This window comes from Sinocyclocheilus rhinocerous, unplaced genomic scaffold, assembly GCF_001515625.1.
Source record: "Sinocyclocheilus rhinocerous isolate Xijiao unplaced genomic scaffold, SAMN03320098_v1.1 scaffold478, whole genome shotgun sequence".
Taxonomy (NCBI): Eukaryota; Metazoa; Chordata; class Actinopteri; order Cypriniformes; family Cyprinidae; genus Sinocyclocheilus; species Sinocyclocheilus rhinocerous.
The window spans coordinates 2,001,425-2,013,474 of NW_015651483.1; the positions used below are offsets into that span (position 1 = coordinate 2,001,425).

Sequence of the window (12,050 nt, forward strand, 5' to 3'; positions counted from 1 at the left end):
AACATATTAATAGATTAATAGAATAATAGAATAAAGACCAAAGATTAGATTTACCTAAAACGAATTACATCCTATGTTTAACCACTGCAGAGACATCAGAGCCAGTGGCAAATGTCAGAAGGACTAGTCGAGTTGAGGCTGCTCTCATCGGGAAACATGAGCACTAAGCGCCCGCTGATTGCACGGAGCTCAAGTCTCCGAAATCGGCAAAGCACATTTTCAAATAGTCTTTATAAATAAACCGCAGATTTAAGTTTTAAATAACTACATTCTCACCTGAAATACTTTTAAAACTAAATTTCATGACACAATAACAGTAATATTTTTTTAAAAAGTATATGAATATGGGGGTTGAAATACAATGCTGCGTGAACTCAACCAATCAGCATGTTCAGTGCGCTAGTCCCGCCCCCCGAAAGTTCCGGACCTTTGAAAAAGTACTACCTCAGGTGCAGGGACTTTCTGAGGGGCAAATTTTTACCCGGAACTTTATTTAGATACTGGTTCCTGCGGTGGAAACACACCGAGTAACTGCCCAAAGTCCCTAGTTCCTGGGGAAAGTTCCTGTGGTGGAAATGGGGCTAAAATGTCTTTTACTGTAGAACGAAATGTGTCGGTCTGTTCCAGTAATGTTCACCACAGTCAGACCTTATTTTACTCAAAAATCGAAAGCTGCTATTCTGAAAACCCATTAGAAATTCTTGGGGGAACGCATGACTTGAAAAGCTAGCTCTCTTCCAGGTTTTATGAGTACAAACTGAACAGCTCTAGAGCAGCCAAATCAGAACAATGTCTATGATGGACAAAGAGACAGTATGACCAATATATCAAACATTCAACCTTTTTTTTGGGGGGGGGAGAAAGTATTAGTTTTATTCAGCAAGGATGCATTAAATTGATCAAAAGTGGCAGAAAAGACATTAATAATCTTACAAACGATTTTTATTTCAAATAAATGCTCTTCTTTTGAACTTTCTATTCAAGATCCTGACAAAATGTAACAGTTTCTACAAAAATATGAAGCAGTACAATTGTTTTTAACAACAGTAATAAGAAGAAAGAAATGTTTCTTGAGCTGTAAATCAGCATATTAGAATGAAGCATCTTGTGACAATGAAGACTGGAGTAATTCAGCTTTGAATAAATTACATTTTTAAATCTATTAAAATAGAAACCCGTTATTTTATTGCTGTTTAAAAAAGTGATTGGATGTACAACACTGTAGTGCATTGATTTGTTGATGGTTATGTGTGTGCTGTAGGTGTATCCTCTGTGGCTTTGTCCCTTCGTGCTGCCCAACCAGCCAGGAATGGTGCATCCTAAAGGAGATGAAGATGAACTGTATGTTGATATCGGAGCGTATGGGGAGCCCAAAGTCAAACACTTTGAGGCCAGATCCTCCACACGGCAGCTGGAGAAGTTTGTCAGAGACGTTCATGGGTCAGTTATGACTTATGATTAGGCCAAAGTTCAACAACCTGTTTCTAAAATTCAGTAAAATTATCTGTGAAAAAGGTCTTTAAAATGTAATTGTTGAAGTAATACTGTAGGGTACTGTATAACACAAGTCCTTCCTTCCATTTCTAGATTCCAGATGCTGTATGCTGATGTATATATGGAACGACACGAATTCTGGGAAATGTTCGATGGCACATTGTATCATAAACTCAGAAAGCAACTCAACTGTGAAGATGCATTTCCTGAAGTCTATGACAAAATCTGCAAGACCGCAAGACACTGAATCCAAACAAACGTGAAAGGTGTGACCAGTAGAACAGCTGAAAAAACTGTACTTCCCTTTTGTTGAAGGAAATTAACACATTGGGCAAATACTCTTATTTCATGAAGGAGCACCAGCTACGTTTTCAACCCCCTTGTCATATATCTACGTTTAAGACAAAAAAAGTAAAGGCCCTTATTATTCCTAAGGTTTAATACATGCTTAGATTCATTGAAACAATATATACTGCTTAACAGACAGTTCGTGTACATTCAAATGTGAATAAATAAACTATTTTAGAGTACTTTGTATAATGATCTGTTAAACATTATATATAATTTATTTAATTTTTTAATAAAAGAGTTACCAATGATTATTTAAAAAATAATATTTGAGAAGATATTCTCTATTTTCCTACATTGTGAATGTTGCCTACCTCAACATTAATGTCTTAATATTCAGCACAGTCATTTATTTTTGAGGTGTATTCAAAGGGATATTTTATCTACTAAAATCATTAGAGCACTTCTTATATAAGCCTGGCACAATTTGTGAATGTATTTAGTATTTGTCTTAGACCCATAAACTACCACTTTTTATTAGAAAGCACATACACAGTATTTGTGATAATTATGGATTTACTTTTGTCATTAGTACAGTTACTGTTATTGTTGGTTACATAGATTAGGTTATTTTAGGTCTATGAACAAAATAACAATACTGTATTTGTGGCCTTCTGAACGTGTTTTGCCCTTTTATACTGTTTATACAATATATTTCTGTATTTGTATTTTCACTGTACTGAAAGTGTATGGATGTCACATAATTAGCAGTCTCAACATGCCCATTAAAGTGAATAATTTAACTCCTCTACAGACTGCTGTGCGGTCCATAACATTGAATTTGGCTTTGATCATATTCAGTGAATCTCTAATAATGGAGCCTTTGGAAAGTTTTCCTGCTTTTTATGGTGGTGCTTAATGTGTATTGGTTGGGTTGAGTGGATTTATGGCTGAGGAATGCTATAGAAAACAATCATCCATCTGCTCCAGATGAACATTAACGGCTCCCAGTCTCTCTCTGTAACGTGATGCCGGCACATTATGATAATACCTTGTTCAGCAGTCATCTCCTTGTCATATTAATTGACATCCTTGCTTCAAGAGAACATTTTTCTCTTTTTGGCAACATTATTAATATCCCCTAAAAACTAAACCATACAAATCATAACTAATATCTATTGTCATCAAAAAAAAAAAAGATGGAAAAGGATTCTAAATATTGATTGATTGATTTATTTAAAATGTATATTATTATGTATATATAAATACACACACATTCAGTATACATTTTGAAAATATTTACATGTACTGTATATATATTATTATATTTTATATTATATATAAATATAGTTAATATATAAACATAACATATTTTTCTTAAATATATACATGCATGTGTATACACAGTAATATACACAGTACACACTCATATATTATGTAAACAAAAACTTTTATTTTGGATGCGATTAATCGCGATTAATCGTTTGACAACGCTAGTACAAACACAGCTAAATAACTAGCTTTTATGAACATTACTTTACAGACTATTGAGACTCAACGGACCGCTGACCATGTCTCCCTCTAGTGACTGAATGCTACATTCACATCTTTTCTTTCTGGTGCCTGTGAAATTGACAGGTTTCTTCTGCATAAGATCTTGTTATTTTATAGGAACATGAGCATGTCATTAGTATTATCACTTGCATAGGTTAGTATTTTAGGTCTAAAAAACATGTTTGTTGCCCTTCCGGCACAAGCAAATTATTTCATAAAATGAAATGTGTTTCTCTAGGTTACTGTACTGTAGGTTCCTTCAGTTTGAAGGGCTAGAGATATCTGTTTTGTGCCCCCAAACCTGCCAAAGCTTCTCCATAGACAACATAGAGATTTGTGTATCACCTAGATAATATACAAAGTTTTCTTTCTATTAGGCTACACATTTACAAACCCACTCACAAATGTTTGCTTGAAGTTCCTAGTGTTTTTAGGAATCACTGATGTTGTTCTCCTTCAGTTGCACATAGTAATTGCTGTAATCCTATGCCCTGAACAATTGTTCATCAAAGCAGTGAAACAACAGTCAAGAAAGCGCCCAAGAGAATTAGTCTGTCCTTTGCTCATTCACACCCATTAAATACAAACCAGTGACATGTTGAGCACTAATTAATCCACGAATTTGAACATGCCCTATAAAGCCACAGTGAGAGTGCATGCTGTGATTATTTTCTGTGAATATTTACAGTCAGAATAGCTATAATTAAGGACTTTATCAGTTAACTGGTCCTTTGTTGTGGTGAACAGCTGCTGACATATCAGATGTTTTGTACAAAAAGTATGCAAATATTTGTCAAATAAATAATCAAGTGTTTTAATTACTGTAATACCAATACTAGTTGTAATAATATTACGTGTGTGTGTGTGTGTATACACTACCAGTCAAAAGTTTTTGAACAGTAAGATTTTTTATGTTTTTTAAAGAATTCTCTTCTGCTCACCAAGCCTGCATTTATTTGATCCAAAATACAGCAAAAGCAGTAATATTGTGAAATATTTTTACTATTTAAAATAACTGCTTTCTATTTGAATATATTTTTAAAATGTAATTTATTCCTGTGCTTTCAAAGCTGAATTTTTTAGCATCATTACTCCAGTCATGATCCTTCGGAAATCATTCTAATGTTCTGATTTGCAGCTCAAAAAACATTTATTATTATTATTACTATTATTATTATTATTATTATGTTGAAAACAGCTGAGTAGAATTTTTTCAGGTTTCTTTGATGAATAGAAAGTTCAGAAGAACAGCATTTATCTGAAATAGAAATCTTTTGTAACATTATAAACATCTTTATCCTCACTTTTGATAAATTTAAAGCATCCTTGCTAAATAAAAGTATTAATTTTTATAATTTCTTTCCCCCCAAAAAAGAAAAGAAAATTATACTGACTCCAAGCTTTTGAATGGTATAGTGTATATTAATGTTACGGAAGCTTTTTATTTCAGATAAATGCTGATCTTTGGATCTTTCTATTCATCAAAGAATCCTGAAAAAAATGTACTTAGCTGTTTTAAATATTGATAATAATAATAATAATAATAATAATAAATGTTTTTTTAACAGCAAATCAGCATATTAGAATGATTTCTGAAGGAACATGTGACACTGAATATTAATGATGCTGAAAATTCAGCTTTGTGTCACAGGAATAAATTACATTGTAAAATATATTCAAATAGAAACCAGTTATTTTAAATTGTAAAAATGCTTCACAGTATTACTGATTTTGTTGTATTTTTAGTAGAAGTAGTAGTAAACAAGTAAAACACTAGCATTTTTATATAAAATTTGGGACGCAGGTAAAAAGTGTCTTTTTCTTGCTAAATTATGGAATTTCATAACATAGGCTATACTTTAGTTATACTTTATATTATTGTCACTGATTTTGCTCATTCACACCCTTTATGGTCTGTATTTAATGGGTATAAATATTGCAGGTTCAATTAAGAAGTGTTAGGGTTAGGTTATATGCATTGCATTTATAAATAGCAGCTGTATATAAAACAATAAATTAGTTTTGTTCCCCATTTAAATAGTTAAACGGTTCAACGTGTGTGTGTGTGTGTGTGTGTGAGTTTGTAAATGTACAAGAAACACATCGTCCATTCATCAATAATTACCATAATCAAGAAAACCCGTCTACACACAGCACGCCCACCAGTGTACAAAACCACGCCCAACAATAACGACAACATACACAAACCACGCCCACCAAACCACTCCGACCGCTTTGAATGCCGAGTACGCATAAACCCCGCCCACCGGTCCGAGAGCTATTGCGGCTGCACACCGGTTCCTCCTTTATCGTACATTTATGGTGTTGCTACTGGCCGTGACGCGCAACCGGCCATCGACGTTTTACATAGTCACGGGTGATCGTCTGGTAAGTAGATCGACATCATGGAGACAGCATGTAGCAGTAATGATATCCAGTCTTTCATAATCCAGGTGTAGCCGCAACAGAAATGACGTGCTACGAGAGCTTGTCTGTCTTCTACTGCAAGTTGGTGCCAATTCAAATAGGAAAGAATTTTCCTCTGATGTTGAGTTGCTGTGCTTAATCGGAAGCTTTGGAGGTTTGGACACCATGGCTGTATCTGAACTAGTGAGCTGCCTATATAGACAGCACTATGCGTAATTATAGGCGCGTGCGTACTCAGAATGAGCCAAAGATGCAGTCTAGGTAGGCAGCGTAGTATGTTTTGAGACACAGCCCACATTCTGGACACGGCGTTAGTAGTGAATCAGAGTAGTTCACTTACGCTTACGATTCTTAAAGTGACAGTTCACCCAAAAATTTGTTATATATTATTTATATAAATTTGTTATATATTTACCCTCATGTCTTGTATGACTTTCTTTCTTATGTGGAGCACAAAACATGTTAGTTAGATTGACAGTCTCTGTCATATGTCACTTTCTTGGCACATTTTTCCATACAATGGAAGTGAATGGTGACATGGGTCAGGGTTGCCAAGAGTTATAGGTTTTACTCATTACGTAAATTGTATTTGACTGAGATGCTTGTACTGAAATATTTCACCCATTTTATATTCTACCAAATTTGTTGTGAAGAAGGTGCATTTTTTTGAAAGACTTGTTTTTTTTTATTTTTTATAATTACTAGTAGCCTATATTGATTTTGTTTATATTGTGATTTGTGTAATGCATATCAATGACTGTAAAATATCTATTTTATGTATGAAATTAGCATATTTTAAGTTTTTATGTTTGGCCTAGGGTCATTGGGGTAGTTTTGGGTAGGCCTGTCGCAATAATCAATATAACGACTTATCGCGCAATATATGTACATGACCTCAATAATTTTTGGTGACGCAATATATCGCCCATTATATTTACTTAAAAATTTATGTCACCATGTTTTGTACATTCCACTTGCGCCTGTGTCTTTTGCAGCTTCTCGTACATAACGTGTAGTCATGTGGTGCTATTTCACATTTAAAAAATGCTTCTACAAAAAAAAAAGTTTCATCTGCAGATAATGTTCAGTTGCATAAAATGGTCTTTAAAATGACAATAATATCACTTATCGCAATTATTTCTGGGGCAATATATCGCACAACAAAAAGTTGTTATCGTGACAGGCCTAGTTTTGGGTTAGTTATGATTGGCCATTGGGATAGTTTTGTTAGTCAGATCTGGCAACCCTGACTATGGTTGTTATTCTTGGTTTGGAACAACATGATTGTGACAGAATTGAAACATTTTAAGTTGGTTTTACTTTCAGATTTTAAGAGTATTCTCCATTTGTCTTGTTGCTTTGTTACCACCACACAATAGTTTGCAGTCAGTGTGCCTGATATGATTTATATTTGGTGGCAGATCTTATTTAAGAAGGTTTGTTCCATTATGGTATGCCCTGTTAGTCATGTGGGTAAAAGGTGATTGCCTCTACCTCTTTTGTTTATAAGGCAGGGTGTGTTTTGTAGTGTGCATGATGCATCAAGTACATGACTTAAGACATTTACAGGTGCATCTCAATAAATTGACTTCTGAGTCTTACATAAATCTTGTGTGATTTCAGAACAATAAGGCTGATGTCATTTTTGTGTCACACCTTTAAACAGCATAGTGACAGTGAGTGAGGGAGGTGAAAGACGATAGTGTGCCTGTGACAATGTCTACAGACCGAGAGCCTCCCGTCACTGCCAAACTCCTTCACCTCATGTTTCTCTCCACCTTCTGGGGAATGCAGATATGGGTCACCTTCATATCAGGTAGGTGTGGTCACTGTTTTTCATTGCATTTCATTGGTGATGGATCATTAATAGAATGATTGTAGTGTAGGTTACCTCAAATCTGAAAATATATTTAAAGTGCCCCTATTATGCCTTTTCGAATATTACCTTTCATGCAGTGTGTCATGTAGCTGTATGTGAACATAAACTATCTGCAAAGTTGTGAAGCCGACAGTGCACGATAAATAGTTATTGTCTATCAAAAAAAAGAGTCGGCTTGCAATCGCCTAAACGAGTCGTCAGGAATTCGAATCTTATTCTGTTACGGCGCTACGTCACAAAGTAACACATTTGCATAATGTCTGCCCACGTTCTACGTCGCCAACTTTCACAGCAGTGAGGGCTCACGGAAAGGAGGGGTTTAGAGAGACTGATTCTTTGAACTGCTTCGCACGAGTCGTTTACGAATCATTTAGAAATTAGGTAAAATTAAATCTATTTTTTTAGAAAACTAACATGTTTTTTGACTTTGCATGCATGTAAACCTGTTTTAGGAGACTCGTAAAACAATATTAGCAACCTTAAAAATGGCATAATAGGGGCACTTTAAGAATATATATTAAAAAGTTTCTAGCTTCAGTGTATAAACTTTTTTTAAGTTTAGGTTTTACTTTAAAGTACATTTGAAGTCATTATGTTTTAATAATATTTTGTCATGCCTTAAAGAAGTATACACGTTTTTAGATGCGTTGACTAACATACTAAAGCACATGTAAAGTACTTCCTTATAATTTGAACTGTATATTACATTTAAAGTTCTTATATTAATAGTACTAAATTGCAACTTCATCAATACAAATGTGAAATTACAAATATATTTAAGTATGACATACACATTTCAACAGAAATGACAATAAAGTATATTTTAGTTTAACAAATGCTTGTCAGTCAAAAATGCACTCTAAAGTTCAGCTAATTGCATTTAATATAAATTGAAACTATGATGCATTTATTTAATTGTAATGACATGCAGTTAAATGTCTGAAAACATTAGATTCAGTTTGCACTAAAGTATATTCTTTTAAAGTATTTTATTTCCATAACAAGTACTGTTTCGTAAATTTTGCTAAAGTGTACTTATTTTTCACAAGGATAGTTTTATATGTGAAACTAGTATAATGTTATAAACAAGGTTTATGATATCCAAAGTCCTTAAGGTTAACTTAATTTTTTTCTTTCTTTTTGTTCAGGCTTTGTAATGGACAACCATCTAAACCGACACACGTTTGGCTTCATCCAGAGCCGGCTCTTCCCGTTTTACCTGCATATCGGCTCAGCCTGCGCTTTCTTCAACCTCATCATCTTTGCCATGTACCATCCTAGTAACATGCTGGATGACAAAGAGGCCTTCCAGGTATTTAGAACATACTGTATTGTTCCCAGATATGGTGAAAAGATCCAAAAATTACAAACGACCATCATGTCATTCCAAATCGGTATTTAAAAAAATGTGCTTGTCGTTCTGGACTTGAGCAGTCCATATGACTTGAGCAGTTTATAAAATCTTCTGAAGTCATTATGATAGTTTTTGGGTGTGTCTCACCCCTAAATTTTTATTATCAACTGACAACTTCCCTTCAGCTTTATGTGAGTTGAGAACCAGTGTGAATGAATCTTTGAATCAGTGGATTGAACTGATTTTTGAATCAGATAAAAAAAAAAGACTTCATGAATTGAGCATCTCTACTTCTCTTATGAATGCACAAATTTTGAAGAAATAGTTCACGCAAAAAATTAAAATTTGCTAAATATTTTACTCACCCTGGCCATCCAAGATGTAGATGAGTTTGTTACTTCATCTGAACAGATTTGAAGAAATTTAGCTTTACATCACTTGCTCACCAGAGGATTCTCTGCAGTGAATGGGTGCCGTCAGAATGAGAGTCTAAACAGCTGATAAAAACATCACAATAATCCACAAATAATCCACCAGTCCAGTCTATCAAATAAAGTTCATCAGTGTGTTTTTAACTTCAAACCCTTGCTTGTAAGCTCCAGTCCACATTCATTATAATTGCATGGAAAAATGTGACCAACACATTCTTCAAATTAGTTATTTTTTTGTTAAATGGACGAAAGAAAGCCATAGAGTTTTGGAACAACACAAGAGTAAAAAGAGTATGATTTTTGGGTGAACTAACCTTTTCACCTTTATGTAAGGTGACAGACTTGATTCCACCAGCTTTCTGTTTTTTCCCTAGATCTTCATTTTTTTCGTCTGTGTGACTGTGGCGGCAGTGAATGCCCAGTGGTTTGGTCAGATGACCTCGGAAATCATGGCAGACATGCATCTGATTGAGCAGGCCTGTGGATTGGGTCAGGACATCGGACTCTCGTCCAATCGGGAAGCGTACGCCAAGCTCTGCGAGACAGACCCCAAGTATAAAAAGCTGAGTGGTCGGCTGAGGCTGTATCACCTGCTGTCCTCACTTTGTAACCTCTGCTGTATCGTATGTAATGGATACAGTCTATATTACCTGGCAGAAAACCTCACCACACTCTGATGACCTTACTGCAACATAGTGGAGTTATGCTCCCACAATGCAGTGCAAACCCTTGGTTAACGTCTGTGTGACAGCGATGACCTGCTCTCAGGTACTGGATTACCTCCTGACAAATCTGGTTATTATTGCTATGGATTGTCTTTTTCAATCTTTGTTGTGCTAGTTTTAGTTTAGACACATGATGTATAGAGAATATTTTTTTGTAAATGTTACAGATCATGGCTGTGCATATTTAAATGATACAATGTTACACTTTGCATGGTTGAGAAAAAACTGATATGCAAGTTTAAATGAACAAAAATGGGAAGTGGAAGGGATATTTTGAAAACTTTTCTTGACGTTCTAGAAATTATGGCACATATTTTCTGTTTTCTCAATGAAGGCAACCTCACTCTGTCACAAAGTAGTCAAATTATTTGATTTCGCTGTTTCAACGGCCAGCCTCACCCTGTTCTCCTGGATTGGGTGTGAATGTATCGACATGTCTGTGCACAATCTCTCATTATAAGTACACTTCCACATTTGAACAGGGATGAATATGCAAATTATGCTCTCAACTTGCTGTAGATTTAGAATTCTGTTGCTGTTTGTTGAAATGGAGTTTAAATTAAATGCACTCAGCACCAGTTGCACCACAAAATGGAGTTGTGCATGTTATACAAGTATTTTTTAGTGACTCACAAACACATATTCTTGTTTTATACTGATTGACAATGTATATAGTGTAGTATTTAATCAGTGCACTGGATACAGAGGTGGCTGTCCACTCAGAGCTAATATAGTCTAATGTTTGCCTAATATATAATATATTCTAATGTAAAATATATATATATCTATATAATTTTAATTAAATATAACATTAATATCAAATGTGTTTTATATATTCTGGCAGTAATCAGACTTGAGTGTGGCTAGTGAAATTTAACTTGGCTTTCTAAAATAATGTGGTTAATCACAGTTCTTTCATGATTTCATCAACAGGAGGGGGCAATTAATTTTTTCACGTAAGGCCAGGCAGGTTTGGACAGCTTTTTTTCCCTTAATAAAGGAAATCATCATTTAAAAACTGCATTTTGTATTTACTTGCATTATCTTTGTGTAATATTAAAATTTGTTTGATGATCTGAATCTTTTAAGTGTGACAAATATGCAAAAAAATTAAAAAACAGGAAGGGGGCAAAGACCTTTTCACGGCACTGTATGTAAATGAAGTAGTAGATGAAGAAAATGTTGCATTACCAGGTTTTCTGCCTGAATAAAAGGTAATTGCAATTTATACTGCATCTCTTTATGTAAAGCTGAAAAAGTGTGTCATTTTTTGATATTAAACAGCACAGTGAAAGTAAATGTGAAAAACAACCAAAATCTGTTTGTCTGTACAATACATTAAGGGTGTTTGGGAAATCAGTTTGAAAACAGTTATTTTTGCAATTCCATTTGTAAAAAAATTACACATCACCTTCAAGAATGAAGAATGTCTGAATCTGTGATGAATGTAAAGCTGTTGCAGTTCTGTTGTGTAATGTATGAAAATGGGTTGAATGTTTGTTTTTCAAATAAATTTATAAAAGTGTGTTTGGATTTGTAGGTTTTTTGCTCATAACAGGCCCCAATTGTAAATGTTAAATGTCTTTGGATGTGAAATTTAATAATTTACTGGTGTCTGTGATGAATGGCTGTTGCAGTTCTGTTGTGTAATGTATGAAAATGGGTTGAATGTTTGTTTTTCAAATAAATTTATAAAAGTGTGTTTGGATTTGTAGGTTTTTTGCTCATAACAGGCCCCAATTGTAAATGTTAAATGTATGTTTTTCATAACAGGCCCCAATTGTAAATGTTAAATGTCTTTGGATGTGAAATTTAATAATTTACTGGTGTCTAAAAAAGTGCATATATATATATATATATATATATATATGAGCAATATCACTTGCGTACGAGAGAGA

The 12,050-nt window shown here is 34.3% G+C and overlaps 1 protein-coding gene and 1 pseudogene across 1 annotated transcript; both read left to right on the forward strand.

Moving 5' to 3' along the window:
- The window catches only part of LOC107712831 (delta(24)-sterol reductase-like), a 10,994-nt pseudogene extending 8,075 nt beyond the window's left edge, over positions 1-2,919 (forward strand).
- A 2,691-nt stretch (positions 2,920-5,610) lies between these two features.
- LOC107712847 (transmembrane protein 205-like) lies at positions 5,611-10,883 on the forward strand. Its single transcript, XM_016518209.1, has 4 exons — positions 5,611-5,724; positions 7,430-7,579; positions 8,791-8,954; positions 9,802-10,883. The coding sequence occupies exons 2-4, from the start codon at positions 7,480-7,482 to the stop codon at positions 10,102-10,104; spliced, it is 567 nt and encodes a 188-aa protein (XP_016373695.1). The 5' UTR covers positions 5,611-5,724; positions 7,430-7,479; the 3' UTR covers positions 10,105-10,883.
- The last annotated feature ends 1,167 nt before the right edge of the window (positions 10,884-12,050 follow it).